The following is a 20,782-nucleotide window of genomic DNA, read 5'->3' on the forward strand; positions in this document are numbered from 1 at the left end:
AGGGTTTTACCCTTCCCTTTATATTTATGACACCCTGTTACGTGTAACTTTCAAAAATTCTGAGCTATAATTAGGGAGTGAGAGAATTTTGCAGGACACAAGTATTAAATATTCAACAAAGTGAACTCCTTTTCCTTGCTGTATTTCTAGTTTGCTTCTGAGAATCACACTGCTCTGAATCGGATGGGTGGACTTAGAAATAAATTGGGTACAGGTGAACTGAAAATTAGATGCTATTATTACCTTTAGAGATTGGCCCAAGCCAGAAAGTTGAGGTTGTTGGCTGAGGTGTTGATTTGGCCCATTCCAGAGAAAGGAGACTATCCATGACATTCAAGTCTAGGTCTACATGTATCTTTGCTTGAAGTTTAGTAATGCTTGGCTCCGGGGATGTTTTGGACCCATTGCTAGTGAATTTTAAAAAATGCCAACATATTAGCTAGCTCTGTTATGTTGATTTTCATTCTCGTTTTCAGTTCCACTTACTGCCACATGTGGCATGATAAAATCTGTTTGTTTCCAGAACTGTAGCTCACATGTCAGAAGGGCTGTCGTCACCTGTTTCTCAGCAGGCTGCTGTGGCCGTCATGGAAACAGGCCGGTGCGCTACTGCAAAAGATGCCATTCAAACCATCACAGCAGTGAAGTTGGGGCAGCAGCAGAGACCCACCTCTATCAGACATCTCCTCCTCCAATCAATACGCGGGAGTGTGGGGCTGAGGAACTAGTTTGTACTGTGGAAGCTGTGATCAGGTAATGAGGCAAACAAACACGCAGATCCTGACACTCACACTTGTACTTGCAAATCCCAGGGCCAGGTTGTGATCCTAGTTTCACCAGCGTAAACTAGAGACTAGAGTGACTGCACTGAAATCATCCTGGTGTAGCAAAGATGAGAATCCAGCCAAGGGACTTGTACACATGTGTTTGAGTGGCAAAATTTGGCCTTGAAAGCTGGAACTTTATCTTATTTCATTATATTTTTTACCCTTCAAGGACACTGTGCACAGGGAGATGAATGAAATCTAGTGCTTTAACTTGTAATAGTCACTGACCAGCTACCTTCTTCCAGTGTAGGAAGGCTGAAGTACGGGCCACATTCCCCTTGTTTTGCAGTTTGCTGAAAGAAGCAGAGTTCCATGCTGAGCAGAGAGAGTATGAACTCAACCGCAGGAGGCAGATGGGCCTCTCCTCTTCCCATCATTCCTTGGACAACACTGACTTTGATAACAAAGATGATGACAAGCATGACCAGCGCATCCTGAGCCAGTTTGGAATCTGGTTCTTGGTAAGAGTTGCTTGCTGTTTCTCCCTCTCCCCTCTTTCTGTAGGGTCATCTGTCCTATCATTGACCTCACTCTTAAATTCATTTAGCTTAATTCAGTCATTTACCAGGAAAGGATTGATCTAGTTAAATTGGTGCCATTTTTGTAATACAGACAAGCTCTAAGGTCACATAGCAGAGCTGGGAGGAGAATCCAGATTCCCTGACTGAGTTACTTGCTGTCATCATTGGATTACAAGTGCACCTCTATATGATGTTACATACCGTATCTTTGTAACTGTTCTACAAGGATATGTTTTACACTATTTCTAGGTAAAGGCAAAGGTATTCATTATTTTTTTTTCTAATGTGCATAACTAGTTTATAAGAGTTCAGTCTTTGGTGCTTTCCACTGTCTTCAAGAACTTCTGTGTTTCTGCTGACACATCCCAGACAGTGAATTTGTTACTATGGTATTATTGCTCCTTTCATTACGAAGGATGCCGCACCACAGATTTGTTATCTTTATAATAAGCAAATACTTTAGGCTCGTTAGTTCTTTTCTCATGATTTGCATGACTGGATAACAAGAGGAGTTTGTCTTGCTAGAAGAAATCTGTTTTCACTCTTTCTGTTTTCAACAGTCTGCCCCTTTCTTCTGTTTCAGACACAGAAGTTATTGAAGTGCTCCCAGCACTGTTCACATTCTCTTCTCCCTGTGTAAGAAGGTTTTTCCTTAAGTTTAGTTTCCAGAAATTCAGTTGTAGTTTTAGTGACAAACGTAACAGGAGCACTTCTGCGTACACCAGAGTGCGGAAGCACAAGATACATATCATTTTAGATACCATTTAATTTTAATTTGTTTTTCATTACTTCTCCATTGCTTGATGTCTTGCCACTACACATTTCCCAAATTAATTGTCTTTCTTCTTCACCATCCCCACTCACTTTTAAATCTATTTCAGTCTTGAAAAGATGCTTTCCAGCCTCTGCCCTGCTTCTGCCAAATAAGACTCTGTGAATGTTTGCAACACACCCTCGCAGTCCATATTAAACTCATCCACTAGAGAGTTTTGTTTATTACAAATTTGAAATTCAGCCCATGTTAATTCAAGGTTTGCGAAGGTTCATGCACTGTTTGCTTGAATCTGTGCTGATGAACCCCCCAAAGCCTAGTGTATCTGGATCAAAGTAATGGGGCATTTGTGCTTTAAAGATTTTTTTTTTTTTAAGTCTGAAACCAGGTGAAACAGATTTTGATGGAGTTTCACTCTGAATTTTGGTTTGATTAAAACCTGCAATTCAGAATGAAACTCGGGAGGTACAAATCCACATTGACTAAAGCTGATGGAAAGGTTTGTATTAGCTGCTGTAACCACTTAGGGTATGTCTGCACAGCAGCTGGGAGTATGCTTCCCATGTGGGTAAATGGACATATGCTAGCTCTGCTTCAGCTAGTGCACTAAAAATAGCCAAGTAGCCGTGGGTCTACCCATGCTGGGAAGCATGCTACCAGTTGCAATGTAGACATACCCTCAGTTTCATACATCTCTACCATCTGGGCCTATACCACCAGTACACACTTAGCCAAAAGCTCTTTCCTTGTTCCTTGAGGAGCGATCAAAATTTTCCATAGCCAGAACCACATCTTAAAACAGAAATTATGTTGTGGACAACTCCCTTCTTGTTTGCAATCATGTAGGCCTTCTCCCTTCCCATTTGGACTGCATAACATCACTGTGACAACCACAGCAATTGCCCATATGGAAAAGTAACATTAAGCAAATATTTAATGTGATTTAAGTGTCTTTTAATGTGGAAATAAGGATGAGGCGACAGCACCATGTAACCAGCCTGCTGTCTGTGGTCCATAGTTTGAGAACTTCTGCTCTAGGCATTTTAACCAGTAGTTTAACCTATTTTATCTGCAAACTATTTGTAGAGTGTGGAGTAAATCTTCTTGCCTCAGAGTTCCTTCTGGAGGAGAGAACCAAGGTGGTGTGTTGGTGGTTCCACTCAGCCCTGTTGTATGTGGCTGTAAGAAGTTGCCTAAGGACGCTCTGCTTTTGTCGCCTTTAGTCCCAGCCGTGTGTCTGAGTACCCTCTTTCCTCATGCCACACCTGCCTCTGTGCCTTTTTTTTCATGCAGCCCTGTTATGTCTAGTCCCCATTCAAGACTTGGGCCACCATGCCTCCACCCTCTGTACCACTGAGTCCAGTTCTTCAAGGGCATTGATAAACTACAGTATTGAAATATATGCTTTATATAGAACAAAAGAAATTTAAAAATCCCTGTGGGGCCTGATTCATCTTCCACTGACTCTGGTGAAAAACAGGAGTAACTTCATTGAATCAAATAAATACATTGCTTGTAAAATGGGTGTGAAAGGAGAATCCACTTCTACTAACTCTCTGGGTTTTCAGACTCAGCTAGAAGAAAACTCATAGGTACCAGGAAATCCCTTCTGATTGGCTCTCCTTTCCCATTTACCCACCTCTTGGGGAAGGAGAACCCAGGGCTGCTGCATAGGCTAAATGGACAGCTCATTCCATCAGCCTGTGTAGCAGGCAGAGGTTGCCCCTGGCCTCCCAGCAGGGTAAACAAAAGGCTGAGCTATGGTGAACCCCCCAGGCCTTTGATCTCTGAGCATGCTGGGATGCAGCTTCCCCCTGCCAGCTCTGCAGCTCCCCATACGCCCTATCCCCCAAGTATTTTTAACCACTTCCCAGCATCCCCATATTCCTCTGCTGCCTTCATCCTCCCCATTTACCCCTAATCCACCATGTACCACTGACCTCCCTGTGATTCCCCCACCTGATCCCCACCATGTCTCTGACCCTCTGTCCCTAATACCAAACCCTGGGTACCAGCTTCCCCTCTTACGTCAGAGTCTTCTGGGAGGGGCCCTGATGGACTGCCCTCTCCTCCTGGCTTCAAAGGGTGCCCAGCTGCCCTTTCCAATCTCTAGTCTTCAGGGGGCCATCAAGGGGGGTCACTGTTCACCAGCCAATCCAGAGAGAGCACATGGGGATCAGAGGGGAGGGCAGGGATGGCACAGAGTCCTTCACCCGCCTTGCCGTGCTCACAAGCTGAGTCCTGCTGGTCTGGGAGTAGCTCCAAAGGGGTTTGATGGTGAGAGGTGTCTCCCTAGGGTGGGTAGGGAAGCCCTGCCCAAGAAATAGATATGCCCCAAGCCTGCAGGGTGAGAACTGGCAGGGCCCAGAGTTTAAGCAGGGCTGGGACCGGCTGGGTGAGGGTAGAAAGAGTATCTCCCAGCCCGATGATTGATCCTGGGGTGCGCTCTCTCTCTCTCTCTCTGAATTGCGGGGATGTAGTGATTGCCCTTGGCAGCCCCCCAAAGTCTAGAGATTGGGGACAGCAGGAGAGGAGGGCCACCTACTGAGACCTATAGACAGGTGCTGTCCCAGGGCACCTCCACATGATCTGGGTGGCCCTGCAGGTACCCTGCCTCAGTTTCCCACTGAGTTCCCAGAATAATCCAGTCACAACAAGGTCTTTGAAACCATATTCCCCCTCTTCTGGAGTCTAACTTATTAAGTAGCATCCAGATCCCTAAATGACCCCTTTCTGCTCACCCCTCAGGTTTAGGGTGGCACAGTCCTTTTTGGGACTGTGTTGCCAGTCCTGGCTTCCCTGGCCTGTAAACTCTCTCCTCTGGTTCAGGGATCTCACTGCCTTCCTTCCTTGAGCTGTGTCCCAGTTGAGCTCTTCCCCCTCAGCAGCTGTGTGGCATCAGCCTGTCCCTTTGACTGGGCTTGGAGCCTCTCAGTCAACTAATTACACTCTGGGCCTCCCCCATGTGGGTCTAAGAACCCCAAACCCTTCTGTGCTGGCTGGGGCTACAAGGAGTCTTGCCCCAGCCATTCTACAAGGCTCCTAGTCTCAGGCCCTTAAAAGGAGCACTGGTCTGGGATGGTCTTGTACTATCTCTGTCTCCAACACTAACTACTCCCTGGGACCATCTTCTTCTCCCCCAGTAACTGCTTCATTTGCTTCCCAGGACACATGGAATGGGGTGACTACCTCCTCGGGCCTTAAAGGGCCAGCACCCATTTACAAGGCCTCTTCCAGAAGGCTGAGGAAAGGGGAGGGGGAGCTGGGGCCCTGGGGTGTGGTATTAAGGTATGGTGTAGGAGGGCAGAGACATTTATGCAAATATATGTAAATGAGACCCTTCAGCTTTCTGTTTACAAATGTTGGCAGGTCTGAGAGTTAGGCCCCCTAACTCTGAAGGTGTTTGCACTACTGACTCAAATGACGATGTGACCTTACTGTCTTCACCCTCCTAATATCTCCTTGTCTAAACTTCGAGTGTAAGCACTTTGGGGCAGAGATTCCAATCTTGTTTTGTATCGAGTTGTGTCCATCTATGGTGGTTAAAACAGTTTTCTCTGAAAGCTGAAGGCCGCTTTATATTCACGGGAGGTGTAGCATATAGGCAACAGCAGTACAAACTTCCCTGCTCTGTTCTGTCAATGTGCCTCATCCCTGACCTTGAGGGAACATCTCTTGATGGTAGAGTGAAAAATCAATGATTTTACTGAACGCCTATGCAAACCTAGGCCTCTGCAGAAACTGACAGCAATGGTGCCAGTTAGCATCAAGTGAACACTTTTCCATTAGGAACTGGACAGAGATCAGCAATTCATTTCAAAGAGACTGTCAGATGATAATGCTTTTCAGTTAATACACACCTGAGCTGCAGTCATACAAATACTGAGAAGCAAGTAGCTCCATTACCCCATTATCAAGATGCAGAGTGGAATCTCAGAGAAGATGAAGAAACTTATAGAAAATGGTACCGTCCCCTCCCCACCAGCAGTTACTACAGTATCTTGGGATAAATGGAAAATTAGGTTTGTTTTTGCTGTCTTCCAGGTGAGCCTTTGTACTCCCAGTGAGAATACTCCCACAGAGAGTTTAGCTCGCCTGGTTAGTATGGTCTTCCAGTGGTTTCATTCCACAGCTTATATGATGGATGATGAAGTTGGTAGCCTGGTGGAAAAACTCAAACCTCAGTTTGTCACCAAGTGGCTGAAGACCGTTTGTGACGTTCGATTTGATGTCATGGTTATGTGCCTACTTCCTAAGCCAATGGAGTTTGCCAGGGTAAGAACATTTTCTGTATTTTGTCTAAAGATTCTATGAAAGCCATAACGCTTGAAGTCTTACTGTGGTATATTCAGAAACTTTAAGGAACAAATTCTGCCCTCAAATCAAGGCATACAGGCCCAGATCCATAAGGGTAGTTAGGCACCTAACTCTCTGAGACAGGGTGCTCTACTCACTGCAGGATGGTGCCTCCTCCTGGCCATCTGGGGATTAGCTTAACATAGCCAAGGGCCCTTCTTGTGGTTGCATTCCATCTCTGTCTCTTGCTCTTGGTCTGCAACCCTTCTCTCACTCCAGGAGCTGCTGCTGTCCCTTCATGATGGCGCTCCAGCCAGGTCATTCAACGTTCCTCCCTTCCGGGGTTGTGTACCAAAGTCCCTGCTCACCAGCAGTTTTAGGCAGTCCTCCCATTCACTGCCCCAGGTGCCACTCCCTCAGTAGCTAATGGGGAAACTGAGCCCACCCTCTACTCCAGGTTCCAGCTCAGGGACCTCTAAACGCCAGTCAAGGTGTGGTTCCCTCCTGCACCTTGCTGCCTTTCCCTGGGCCTCTTCCTTATCTCCGGAGAGCTGGATTCAGAAAAGAAGTTAGGCGTGGTTATGTCGAGTGTCAGAATGCCTAACTTTTAAGCACCTAGAAAATCACTGCGATACACAATGCCTGAGTTAGGCACTTAAACTCCTATACAATGAATGTGCAGAGGCAGGCACCTTAGAATTAAATAAAACAAAAGCCCCCAGCATGCTAGGCAGGAAGCCAGCTAGCCAGTGGGAGGTGCCAACAAGACAGGCGTGTGATAAGCCCTATCCTACTGTCAGAAATAGGCACCTATCTCTGCTTGCAATTCTCAGCTGTGAGCACTCCTGAAATTAGGCACCTATACCATTATTGTTGGTGGTACCACTACCCGCCCTGTAACTTTTAGCCCAGTGGTTAGTGCACTCACTTGTGATGTGGGAGACCCAAGTTCAATTCCCCATCTCTGCCAGTGGGGGAGAAGGGATTTGAAGTGGGGTCTCCCACCCCCCAGAAGAAGGCTCTATCAACTGAGCTATGGGATATTCTGGTGTGGGGCTCCCTCACTCTCTCCTGTTGAAGTTTGGATAAATAATGAAAGTGGACTGGACCTGGTGTCTTCTACCTTCCAGCTTGCTACCCTAATCACTGGACTACAACGTCTTTCTGTACTGTGGATAAATACTGAAGTAGTCATTGGGCCAGACAGGGAGAACTGCATTTAAATCTTCAACTGCACTTCAGTTTCCCCTGGATCATATGGGGAAAAAAAAAAAAAAAGCAGTTCCCATGGCTGAATCTGAAATATCCACAGAACTTTACTATTGATCAATCATCATGATTTAATGTCTGTAAGGTGCCATGCAAATATATGATGCTACACGAATAACAAATGCAAGAATTATAATAGCTAATAAACACTATTCCTGGAAATGCCCTCAGGTTGGTGGATACTGGGACAAATCCTGTAGCACTGTGACACAATTAAAGGAAGGTCTGAATCGCATCCTCTGCCTGATTCCATACAATGTAATAAACCAGCCTGTGTGGGAATGTATTATGCCAGAATGGCTGGAAGCCATTAGAACAGAAGTGCCTGATAATCAACTGAAAGAGTTCAGGGAAGTACTAAGGTAGGTAAACAGGTACTTGAGCTGTAACAGTGGTGAGTATATTAATCAACAAGGGTTTTAGCACAAGAAATTGGTGACGAATAAAAATGGCTTTTAGAACTGCTTTGTTTATATGCAATAGAAGAGACAGTGACTAGATGCAGCTGAGTCATTAATAAATTAAAGTTGGACCTTAACTGGAACATTTGATCCAAAGTTCCACAGTATCATTGGATCTGCATCATGATCCAAAAGTAGGGCTAGATTGACCTTTGCCCTGAGCGGACAACACGTCCAGTTGGTTCCGGCACAGTAGAGAGAGCAGCCTCCAGGGAAGTGCTACTTCTCCCTTACAGGTGGGTCTGGAGTGGGTATGCAGGGGTGGGGAATGGGCAGAGCCCTGGCTTGTGCTACCCAGCACAGCTGAGCTAGCACAGAAGTGGAGTAGTCTGCTACTGGTCGAGCAAATTACTTCCCCTCTGGAGTAAAGGAGAAGCCAGGGTGTGTGCTCTCAGAGTCCCAGTGCCCTGTTTCATGCATTCTGGGACTGTGCAGCTACACAGTGCCTCTTAAACTTACAGTCGATCCTTAGTGGCTGAGGCCTGTCTCCAGTATGAAATGCATTTTGGTGGGGGAAAGGTAAGGAGAGAACTATTTCTATGTGTTGGAGATAGAGAAAGTCATCACTAACAGATGAAAATATTTCTGTTCACTAATCTCTCCAATCCATCTGCATCACTCAACTGAACACTCTTTGAAATTTAATTTGAATTGTTATGATGTATGACAGACCCACCAAACTCAGGAATAACTCCCAGGAGTCAGAATGACAATTGCAGGTGACATACTCCTTGTGTGATGCAAAATGAGCGTGCAAGTGATACGCTACTGAGGTGTTCGTATTATTTAGTTGTGATTGGTATTCTATTAATTGTCCATGTACAGTCTATGTACTGCACATAACAGCAAACCAATGATCATATATCTTTGTTCTTCTTTGCAGCAAAATGTTTGATATTGAGCTTTGCCCACTCCCTTTTTCCATGGAGGAGATGTTTGGCTTCATTAGTTGTCGATTCACGGGCTATCCTTCCTCTGTGCAGGAGCAAGCTTTGCTCTGGCTGCATGTAAGTGACTATTATGGATAGGTCATGCTGAAGCAGCTTACTGGGGTTGTAATTAGAAATGGGTGAAATGGTTCAGACATAAAAGAGCTATCTTGAACTTTCACACATCTCTGAATCAAACCTTTTTTAAGAGTCAGGAAGTCTTTTTCTTCTTCGCTTACCCCCAGTGCAAGCAGATAGGTAGCTCACTGCCTACAAGGGAGGCTAGATGTCACTCTCCCATCTCAGGTGATAGGTCTCAGCTTTTGGTGGAAGGCTAGAAGCCCGTTTTTCCTTTGGCTGTAGGTTGTGTCTTGAGGGTAGGCCCAGCACCTCTGCCTCTTCCCCAGCTGTACTCTAGGGTCTGCACCTAATTTGCTTCGTAGACTGCCGAATGACTTCAGGAACACTTAAGCAATTTTTAAGGGTCCTTTTTTGTGAAGAGCCAGATTGGATTCCCTTTGGAGTCTATCAAAACCACTTGTTGCCTTGACTCCACTGCTCCTGTGTACCAACCCATAAACCTGGCCGGCTGGAGTGAAGAATCATAGAATCATAGAATATCAGGGTTGGAAGGGACCTCAGGAGGTCATCTAGTCCAACCCCCTGCTCAAAAGCAGGACCAATCCCCAATTAAATCATCCCAGCCAGGGCTTTGTCAAGCCTGACCTTAAAAACTTCTAAGGAAGGAGATTCTACCACCTCCCTAGGTAACGCAATCCAGTGTTTCACCACCCTCCTAGTGAAAAAGTTTTTCCTAATATCCAACCTAAACCTCCCCCACTGCAACTTGAGACCATTACTCCTTGTCCTGTCCTCTTCCACCACCGAGAATAGTCTAGAACCATCCTCTCTGTAACTACCTCTCAGGTAGTTGAAAGCAGCTATCAAATCCCCCCTCATTCTTCTCTTCTGCAGACTAAACAATCCCAGTTCCCTCAGCCTCTCCTCATAAGTCATGTGTTCCAGACCCCTAATCATTTTTGTTGCCCTTCGCTGGACTCTCTCCAATTTATCCCCATCCTTCTTGTAGTGTGGGGCCCAAAACTGGACACAGTACTCCAGATGAGGCCTCACCAATGTCGAATAGAGGGGGACGATCACGTCCCTCGATCTGCTCGCTATGCCCCTACTTATACATCCCAAAATGCCATTGGCCTTCTTGGCAACAAGGGCACACTGCAGACTCATATCCTGCTTCTTGTCCACTGTCACCCCTAGGTCCTTTTCCGCAGAACTGCTGCCTAGCCATTCGGTCCCTAGTCTGTAGCGGTGCATTGGGTTCTTCCGTCCTAAGTGCAGGACCCTGCACTTATCCTTATTGAACCTCATCAGATTTCTTTTGGCCCAATCCTCCAATTTGTCTAGGTCCCTCTGTATCCTATCCCTGCCCTCCAGCGTATCTACCACTCCTCCCAGTTTAGTATCATCCGCAAATTTGCTGAGAGTGCAATCCACACCATCCTCCAGATCATTTATGAAGATATTGAACAAAACTGGCCCCAGGACCGACCCCTGGGGCACTCCACTTGACACCGGCTGCCAACTAGACATGGAGCCATTGATCACTACCCATTGAGCCCGACAATCTAGCCAACTTTCTACCCACCTTATAGTGCATTCATCCAGCCCATACTTCTTTAACTTGCTAACAAGAACACTGTGGGAGACTGTGTCAAAAGCTTTGCTAAAGTCAAGAAACAATACATCCGCTGCTTTCCCTTCATCCACAGAACCAGTAATCTCATCATAGAAGGCGATTAGATTCGTCAGGCATGACCTTCCCTTGGTGAATCCATGCTGACTGTTCCTGATCACTTTCCTCTCATGTAAGTGCTTCAGGATTGATTCTTTGAGGACCTGCTCCATGATTTTTCCGGGGACTGAGGTGAGGCTGACTGGCCTGTAGTTCCCAGGATCCTCCTTCTTCCCTTTTTTAAAGATGGACACTACATTAGCCTTTTTCCAGTCATCTGGGACTTCCCCCGTTCGCCACGAGTTTTCAAAGATAATGGCCAATGGCTCTGCAATCATAGCCGCCAATTCCTTTAGCACTCTCGGATGCAACTCGTCCGGCCCCATGGACTTGTGCACGTCCAGCTTTTCTAAATAGTCCCTAACCACCTCTTTCTCCACAGAGGGCTGGCCATCTATTCCCCATGTTGTGATGCCCAGCGCAGCAGTCTGGGAGCTGACCTTGTTAGTGAAGACAGAGGCAAAAAAAGCATTGAGTACATTAGCTTTTTCCACATCCTCTGTCACTAGGTTGCCTCCTTCATTCATTAAGGGGCCCACACTTTCCTTGGCTTTCTTCTTGTTGCCAACATACCTGAAGAAACCCTTCTTGTTACTCTTAACATCTCTCGCTAGCTGCAGCTCCAGGTGCGATTTGGCACTCCTGATTTCATTCCTACATGCCTGAGCAATATTTTTATACTCTTCCCTGGTCATATGTCGAACCTTCCACTTCTTGTAAGCTTCTTTTTTATGTTTAAGATCCGCTAGGATTTCACTGTTAAGCCAAGCTGGTCGCCTGCCATATTTACTATTCTTTTGACACATCGGGATATACACAACCCATATGTGCTTCCCCTCCGTACTGAGCAGCTACTTGGACGATTGTCCCTCAGAGATTCATCCTGCAGAGTGCAGCTCCCCTTAAGGCCATGTGCATTTTACAATAGTTGACCTTTTGTGAATAACACTTATGTCCATTGTTATTGCTCCTGCACCGATGAGAGTTACTTGCAGTCAATGCTAGGTGACCTATTTGCAGAGAACAATTTAGTTGATGGCTGTAATAGTTTTTTCTGTTGGCAAATTTTCCACCAACAGATTGTGACTTTTGCAGATTTGCTTATTAACAGCTGTTCGATGACTAGTTTGAGTGAGCACAGTTTTGTCTTTGGTTTGTTCATGAAGGGGTCACTGTGAGAATTCCCTCTTGGTGATTTGCTGCATGTGATGGGTCCCTTGAGAACTGGAAGAGGCCCCGGTCTGTTCACCAATATTTGAAATTGTTTGATGAATCTACTGAGGAATAATGAAAAGAGCTTTTCAGAATGGCCACAGGAATTATGCTGATTGGAGCCTTGGGGGACTACTACAATACAAATAATAAATAGTACTAGTGGATACACCTAGAGAATAATTATTCATGCTAGTAGTTGTGTCATTTTTGCTTCACGAAAACATCTTGTGAAAACACCTCACATCAGAATGTTTGTGAGTAAATGGGGCCTTAAATATCAGCAAAGAGAGTTGTCAGGTTTCAGTTGCAAGCATATTGGAAAGAGCTCTTTGTAGTACTCAGACAGGTCTGCTTGGCTCTGATTCAGCCAGGTACTTAGGCATGTGCCTGACTTTAAGCACGTGCCTAACTTTAAGCACAAATAGTCCCATTGACTTTCACTTCAATCACGTGAGTAGTTTGATTGGACACATTTTTATGGACCTTGTTGAAGTAGGGGCACAGTTAAAGTATTTATAAAGGTAGTTAGTATTTTTGGTCCGAGCGGAAAACTCATGCTTTTTTATTTTTATCTTTCTTTAGGTGTTATCTGAGTTAGACATTGTGGTTCCTCTTCAGCTACTGATCAGCATGTTTTCCGATGGAGTTAATTCTGTCAAAGAGTTAGCAAATCAAAGAAAATCAAGAGTCAGTGAACTGGCAGGGAATCTTGGCACTCGAAGGGTATTATCTTTCGTCTTGTTTTTTTTCTTTTTCTCCTTAAAACAGTTTCCCTTTTAATTTGCATATGAAGATTTAAAAACTTGCTGCCAATTACTCTAGCACTTGATAGGAAACAAAGTACAGATTTGGAGAGTGATAAAAATCAACACAGTTTAAGTTAATGCCAGCCTCCCATTTGATCAGTTTTAATTTATAAATTAATAATTTGGTAGAGTGTAATTGTGAAATCTCTTTCTGAATGAACTGTTTCACTTGGTGTATGGCATCTATATAATAGCTAAGCACTAGTATTTATTTTGTGTTAACTTTTCCAACAATTTTCATTCTCTGTATCTTCTGTCCACTACTATCAACCAGCAATTTTTAATGGACATCTGGTCATCTAGGGTGAGCTTTCATATTCATGTTGCATGTTTTTAGTAGGGCCTAGGCACTTATTGGTGGTGGTGACAGAGCAGAATTCGTTTCCTTGTCCCTCCATTTTTCCTTGTATTTCACCTAACCTGTCTCTACACTCTCCAATATTTACCTCTGATGGAAGAAGAGAGAAGCAGCTTCCTTTGACTTATTGCTAAGAGCTAACACTTTGTCCAACAGGCAAACCTGCTTAGAGGCTTTTTGAGGGGGCCTTTTTGGTGGCAGATGCATATTCAGTCATTGCAGTTAAATTAAATCCAATCCTGTCTCAATTTCTCTCCTCTAGTCCTTAAAGTGTTATCTGCTGGTAATATGTCAGCAGACAACGTAGACTCTGAATCTCTAGGCTGTCTGCTGTACAAATCAAATGAACCAGTTCGCAGCAGCACAAACCCAAACTGGCCAATATTTAACTCATGCGACCAGCAGCAATAGATCAGACATTTGACTGAATGCTTCTCTAACAGCTCCTCCATTTGCAATGGATTCCTCTATCTGACTCTGGCTTCCAAAATTAATTCACTAGTCTTAAACAGAGAAAATATGAAAAATAAAGCAAACATATTTACTGAAACCTGTGCATAAATTCTGAAAATCTGTTAGTACTTCATTTCTAAAACACTGTACTGTTTCTTGTGTAACAGAAACACAAGCATGTGTCATAAATAACGATCAGTGGAAGCATGTCCTTTTGCTTTCATCAGCCTTATGAATTCTGCTCCTTGTGACTCAGAACTGTAGAGTTTATCCTCTGATTTTCATATTTTAACATCACTTCCAATCTTTACATTTTTGCTGCATTTAGTTACTTTTAGTTGAGTTACAGAAAAACAACAGAAGATTCTGCAGTTACTTGGCATGCAATGTTTATGAAAGCAGTGAATATTTGTTTGCTGGCACTGCAGGTGAGGTGTGGAATGTTTCTTTCATGTTTTAGCACACCTATATTGGGCCAAATTCTGCAGTAGAGGTGCAAAAATGGATGTAAACTAAAGCCACTTGTTAAAATGTGTTCAGGCTTTAAAATTCCAAATTTTGGATTCTGTGGAGCAAAAGAAGATAGGTTGGCGCCCACAGGCATAGTGAATATTCAGGAGAGAACAATGTTATTATTATGCTAGGAGTCTGACTCAGAGGCAAACAGAAATACTGCTAAATGACACCACACACAGCTCATGTGACAGTCAGGTAGCTTAGACTCAGAAGGTCAGATCCTCAGCTCCACTAATGGTGCAAAAGGGCTAAAAGCTGCCGCAAATGGGCAACTGAAGAATCCCTGGGTTGTAGAGGGATCCTCATCTGTTGTAGCACTGGCATTGCAGACAGCAAACTCATAGAGGATAACACAGCCAGTCCAGGACCACTGTAGAACACCGTACAGAAGAAACACATAGGTTGAGTATACTGTATTTCAGACAATAGTTGGCCTAAAAGTAGACAAATGTGTGGTCTGACAGTGTACTTCCTTGCACCACTATGGGATTTTGTGTGTGTTACTGGGAGTGATGTGGGGTGCCTATCATGGTGTGGATGTAAATTTTCTGTATCTATGTTGCTTTATTTTATATTCTCTTGCTAGTTGCTTTTCAGCTATGTGACACATCTAGGCATCACCTTAGTTGACACTATTTTCTTAAAAAAAAAAAAGAACAGGAGTACCTGTGGCACTTTAGAGACTAACAAATTTATTAGAGCATAAGCTTTCGTGAGCTACAGCTCACTTCATCGGATGCATAGAATGGAACATAGAGTAATATACATATACATACATATACATACAGATAAGTTGGAAGTTACCATACAAACTGTGAGAAGCTAATTAGTTAAGATGAGCTATTATCAGCAGAAAAAAACAACTTTTATAGTGATAATCAAGATGGCCCATTTAGACAGTTGACGACAAGAAGGTGTGAGGATATTTAACTTAAGGAAATAGATTCAATATGTGTGATGTCCCAGCCACTCCCAGTCTCTATTCAAACCCAAGTTAATGGTATCTAGTTTGCATATTGATTCAAGCTCAGCAGTTTCTCCTTGGAGTCTGTTTTTGAAGCTTTTCTGTTGCAAAATTGCCACCCTTAAATCTTTTACTCAGTGGCCACAGAGGTTGAAGTGTTCTCCTACTTGTTGTGAATGGACACAAATCTGACACCAGGAATCATAACATGCAGAAACTGGTAGGAGAACTCATCAACCTCTGTGGCCACTCAGTAAAAGATTTAAAGGTGGCAATTTTGCAACAGAAAAGCTTCAAAAACAGACTCCAAGGAGAAACTGCTGAGCTTGAATTAATATGCAAACTAGATACCATTAACTTGGGTTTGAATAGAGACTGGGAGTGGCTGGGTCATCACACATATTGAATCTATTTCCTTAAGTTAAGTATCCTCACACCTTCTTGTCAACTGTCTAAATGGGCCATCTTGATTATCACTACAAAAGTTTTTTTTTCTTTTGATAATAGCTCATCTTAACTAATTAGCCTCTCACAGTTTGTATGGTAACTTCCAACTTATGTGTGTGTGTGTGTGTGTGTGTGTATATGTGTGTGTGTATGTGTGTGTGTGTGTGTGTGTGTATATATATATATATATACACACAGATAGCTTATGCTCTAATAAATTTGTTCCTCTCTAAGGTGCCCCAATACTCCTGTTCTTTTTGCGGATACAGACTAACATGGCTGCTACTCTGAAAACTATTTTCTTAATATACCCTCTTTTTTTTCATCAGCCACTACCCTGCATTCAGAGCATTTGTGGGGTTAGATTCCTTTTGCTTATCATAGAATGTCAGATCAGTGTAACTTGTCTCCTTTATCTCCTGTAGTCATTTTCTGGCCAGTTTACACTAGGAGGCCAAATTCACCTCTGATGTAACTTTACTGAGATCAGCAGAATTACACCAAGCATTAATTTGACCTCAACTGTCTTGCGTACACCAACATGTACATCAGTGCAGAATTTGGCCCATTGAATTTATAATATATTTTAACATTTAGTGGCATTAAGAACCAGTTGAAAATGTACAAGAAACAGCCCTAACAGGGAACAGTAAACCACTTTCCCTCCTTTCCTTTAGTATCGTACTAGCCAATGCCCAAGTGTTTAAAGTTGACTTGCGTGTATCCACTTTTTGTTTCTTCAGGTGAGTGTTGCCTCTGATCCTGGGCGCAGGGTTCAGCACAATATGCTGAGTCCTTTCCCAAGTCCTTTCCAGAGCCCATTTCGCAGCCCCATGCTCAGTCCTTTCCGTAGCCCTTTCAAGAACTTTGGACACCCTGGAGGGAGGACTATCGACTTTGACTGTGATGAAGATGAAATGAATCTGAACTGCTTCATACTGATGTTTGATCTCATCCTGAAGCAGGTGCCAGCAGATAAAGAATTTCGATTGTTAAACTGATGCAAAAATACAGTTCTCAATACTTGAAACCCACCTATGTTTTTTCTGAGTGACCTGAAAGGAAATTAACTATTCCCATGTTTAGATGAACACAAAAGTCAAAAGACATGAAAAATATGTGGATCTAAACAGTGTAATCAGACTGGTCACTTTATTGGGACTTTGTAGAAATCAATTTACAGCTGTCAACATGCAGAGTTTCATAGATTTAACTGCAAGTGTGATTTTAAACTAATTTGGTTAAACTGGTACAAAAGGCACTGTGGACACTTGTTTTGGTTTAAACCAGACTTATTTTAGTTTACTTTAAGTTAGTGTCAGCACTTGTCTGTACAAGAAAGTTGCACAGGTTTAATTTAAGATATAATTTTAAATCACTTTAGTTAAATTGATGGAAACTCCTTGTGGACAAGTTGTTGAATTGATTAGGCTGAATCAAAATAAGCCACACTTAAACCAGAATAAACGTGTTCACATAGAGGTTTGTATTGGTTTAACTAAGTCACTTTATAAACTGATTTAAGGCCAGGTCTACACTAAAAAGTTAGGTTGACCCAGCTAAGTCGCACAGGGATGTGAAAAAAACACATCCCTGAGTGACGTAGTTATGTCGACCTAACCCCCAGCATAGAGAGCGCTAGACTGATGTAGAAATCTTCCTTTGACCTAGCTTCTGCCTCTTGGGGAGTAGGATTGACTATAGCAACAGGAGAACCCATCCCGTTGCTGTAGTGAGTGTCTACACTGAAGTGCTATAGCAGGACATTGACAGTGCTTTTAAGTGTAGACACTTCTGTAGGTAGACAAGTCCTTAAGAACAGAAATAAACAAAACCAAAATAAACCACTTTTCAATTAAAATAAGTGTGTGCGCATGGATTTGCACTAGTTTAGCGAATTTCTTTTAAGTGGCTGCACTAATTGCAAACTTATCTGTTAAGAACCCCTAAGGTCTATCTTCACTAGGGCCATGTCTACCAATGCAGCTGCTCTATGCCAGCAGGAGAGATCTCGCCCACTGACATAATTAAACCACCCCTAACGAGCAGCGGTGGCTAAGTCAGCAGGAGAGTGTCTCCTGTCAACATAGCACTATACACACTGGTGCTTCTGTCTGTGTAACTCGGGGTGATTTTTCATATCCCTGAGCAACGTCAGTTATACTGGCAAAAGTGCTAGCGTAGACATAGCCTAGGAAAAAGGTGTGTGTTTAACTTGAGTTATCTAACATGAGGTAGAATCCTAGTGAAGGCAGTCTGTGGTTTTCACGTGAGTTAGCAAGTCGAGTTAAAGACTGGGGAAGCCTCATTGCTAACCAACTGCCTTGTGTTCAGCTAGGGTTTTACCTCATGTTGGTTAGAAATGCATCTCTTTTCCTAGTGAAGACACCTCCTTAATGGGGATGCCTTCATCCAATGTTAAGGGATTCAGTGGCACTTAACCAAGTGTTAAATTGGTGTGACATTCTGAGCTCTGACCTTTTAATATAGAATTTACCAAATGAAGATTAGGAGCAGCCGTAAAGATGAAGTGCAGTCAATGTCTTTCTCATTCTTGTCTTTTTTATTTCATGTAGTGTTTTATTTCATTTAAGTCTTTCCCAACTTTTTTTTAAATGGCTTCCTTTCAGTTTCAGAACAGCTACTTAATCAGGATGAAGAAAAGGAGTACTTGTGGCACGTTAGAGACTCACAAATTTATCTGAGCATAAGCTTTCGTGAGCTACAGCTCACTTCAAATGGCATATCCCAGTATAATGCTCTCTTGATATAGGTCCTAATATTCAGAAATGGCCTTTGATTTGCAGTGCCTCCATTTTTGGTCCCCTCCCCCTCCACCCCCCCCCCACTAACAGCTGATTTGTAGATGATTAGCAGCTCTAAAAATCAGGCTCAGATTTCAGATCCCAGCCTCTGCTGAAGTCCCTTTGTGCTACTCTAGTGATTTAGAGAGGACATAAAGTTCCCTTGAGTGGACAAATTAGGATGCTCCTGGTTGGAGGAGTCCCAGGGTGGCATAGAGTTGTCATAGGTAGCTCTACACAACCTGCTGTCACAGCCACTGATTTAGGGGCATGGCAAGAGTGTAGGAAGGAAAGAGGATGTGGCCAGAGCGCTGCTGTGCTCTGACGATCCTCAGCTGGTGTAATGGCCCCTTGGGACTGTTACCAACTGGGATAAATGAAAGGAGCCCAGGTGGTTGGTCTGACTTGTGCTGAGAGCCGAACTGGAACCCACAGAGTCAGGGATCAGGGGAAAGCACAAAGTTAGTGTAAAGCCATCTTTGTCTCTCCCCTCAAGTCCTGCACTAAACACATCTCTGCTGGACCCAAGGATGGCGCTAGGGCTGAGTTTTACAAAGTGGTCTAAGTGATTTAGATACCTATCTCCTATTAAAGTTAATGGGAATTGGACATACAAATCCCCTATGTGGCTATGAAAATCCCACCCTAGGTGTCTATAGTTGGGCACCCAAAATCAGTGGCTGCTTTTGAAACTGTGAGCCACACTACATGTCATACTCTGTCTTGTTAATTTAATACTGGCAGTAATGTGAGAATAAGCAGAATAGGAAGAGCACTGATCATTAATCAAATAGTTAATTTCTTACCGTTCTGTCACTGACTTTCAGATGGAACTCCAAGATGATGGCATCACCCTGGGTTTGGAGAACAGTCTCTCGAAGGACATAATTTCCATCATAAACAATGTATTTCAGGCCCCTTGGGGTGGCTCTCACACCTGTCAGAAGGACGAAAAAGTAGTAGAATGTAACCTGTGCCAGTCTAGCATTCTCTGTTACCAGCTGGCTTGTGAGCTGCTGGAACGACTAGCTCCAAAAGAAGAAATCAGACTGGTGGTAAGTAGTGAAACAAATAGCTTATGTAATTAAATGACAAATTATGAGAGTTCTCCCAAACTCCTGTTTTAATTAGCCTGTCATAAGGAAATGAACTGCACTGATCTTATACATAGAGGAATTCTGGAGCAAAATTCCCATTGACTTCTCAGATCTCATAAGCTTGGATGGGAAATCTTCAAGGTGCACTCGGTAGCAATGATATTGAGACAATAGTTGGCACTCTTCTTTCTATATCAGCATTGAACCAGCGCTGGCAGGGCTCTGTTGTTGGAGGTGATGTCTTTCAGATAAAAAGGATGCTGCTTAGTGCTTTTCGTCTTCAAAGTTGTGTATATAACTAGTTAAAACCAAGGGCCAAGATTTTCAAGTGACTAGTGATTTTGGGAGATTCAGTTTTCAAGTGTCTGATTGGAGGTCCCTTAAAGGGGCCTGATTTTTAGAAAGTCAGGTCCCTCGAAGCTGGTTCAGGTTGGGCACCCCACATCACTAGTCCCTTTTGAACATCTTAACCAAAGTTCCTGGCCACTTGTGATCATTAACGATCCTTTGTTACTTTTTATGAGAGTTACTTGAATGGCCAGATTTGAGACTGCTGACAGTACCACACTCGAATGTACAGTCCATTCATGCTCAGTTTGGGCCCCGTTTATGCATGCAGGATTTAACTTAAAGATCAGGTTTTGGCCTTGTGTATGGAAGTCTGTACATCAAGAAATGAATTGAATTCTTCAGTTTCCCCATCTGTAAAATGAGGACGATGATGCTGACCTTCTTTGTAAACTGCTTTGAGGTCTACTGATGAGAAGTACTAAATAAGAGCTAGGTATAATCATTATTGTGTCCTTATAGGAGCCCACAGACAACCTGGAGGATAGTCTTCTGTATACTAGACCCGAGTTTATTATAGGAACTGAAGGGGAAGAGGAAAATAAATCTGCAACAAAACATGGAGAAAACCCAGGAAATCATACAGAGACAACAGAAAATGCTAGTAAGTTAGGAGGACATTTGAACTAGGTGTTAAATGAAGCATTGGTTTGGCTTTATTCCTTAAAAAAAAGATACAAATGTTTGAAGTAGCCTTGCAAGTTCAACAGCACGGAATTGATAGTTTTTCATGCATTTAATACTTTTAAAATTTGTTCATTCTATGGGAAAGTTGCATTCCATTTATACACTTTTATATAGCAAAATTGTTGGACCAAGAAAAAAATCATTAAAAAACCCATTCCTTTGATCACACAGAAAAATTTTATGGGTCAAATTAATTCCT

The 20,782-nt window shown here is 43.2% G+C and overlaps 1 protein-coding gene across 3 annotated transcripts in view; it reads left to right on the plus strand.

The window, feature by feature from the left end:
• Nucleotides 1-20,782, plus strand: part of UNC79 (unc-79 subunit of NALCN channel complex) — a 145,383-nt gene that overhangs the window by 36,204 nt on the left and 88,397 nt on the right. For all 3 annotated transcript variants that reach the window (XM_077820409.1, XM_077820410.1, XM_077820411.1), the window contains 9 exons: nucleotides 524-753; nucleotides 1,117-1,288; nucleotides 6,165-6,395; nucleotides 7,857-8,047; nucleotides 9,030-9,153; nucleotides 12,686-12,826; nucleotides 16,391-16,612; nucleotides 19,279-19,506; nucleotides 20,359-20,500. In XM_077820409.1, the coding sequence (XP_077676535.1) occupies nucleotides 524-753; nucleotides 1,117-1,288; nucleotides 6,165-6,395; nucleotides 7,857-8,047; nucleotides 9,030-9,153; nucleotides 12,686-12,826; nucleotides 16,391-16,612; nucleotides 19,279-19,506; nucleotides 20,359-20,500 (1,681 nt within the window). The remainder of the gene's footprint in view (nucleotides 1-523; nucleotides 754-1,116; nucleotides 1,289-6,164; nucleotides 6,396-7,856; nucleotides 8,048-9,029; nucleotides 9,154-12,685; nucleotides 12,827-16,390; nucleotides 16,613-19,278; nucleotides 19,507-20,358; nucleotides 20,501-20,782) is intronic.

The sequence above is a fragment of the Eretmochelys imbricata genome, chromosome 6 (assembly GCF_965152235.1).
Source record: "Eretmochelys imbricata isolate rEreImb1 chromosome 6, rEreImb1.hap1, whole genome shotgun sequence".
NCBI lineage: Eukaryota > Metazoa > Chordata > Testudines > Cheloniidae > Eretmochelys > Eretmochelys imbricata.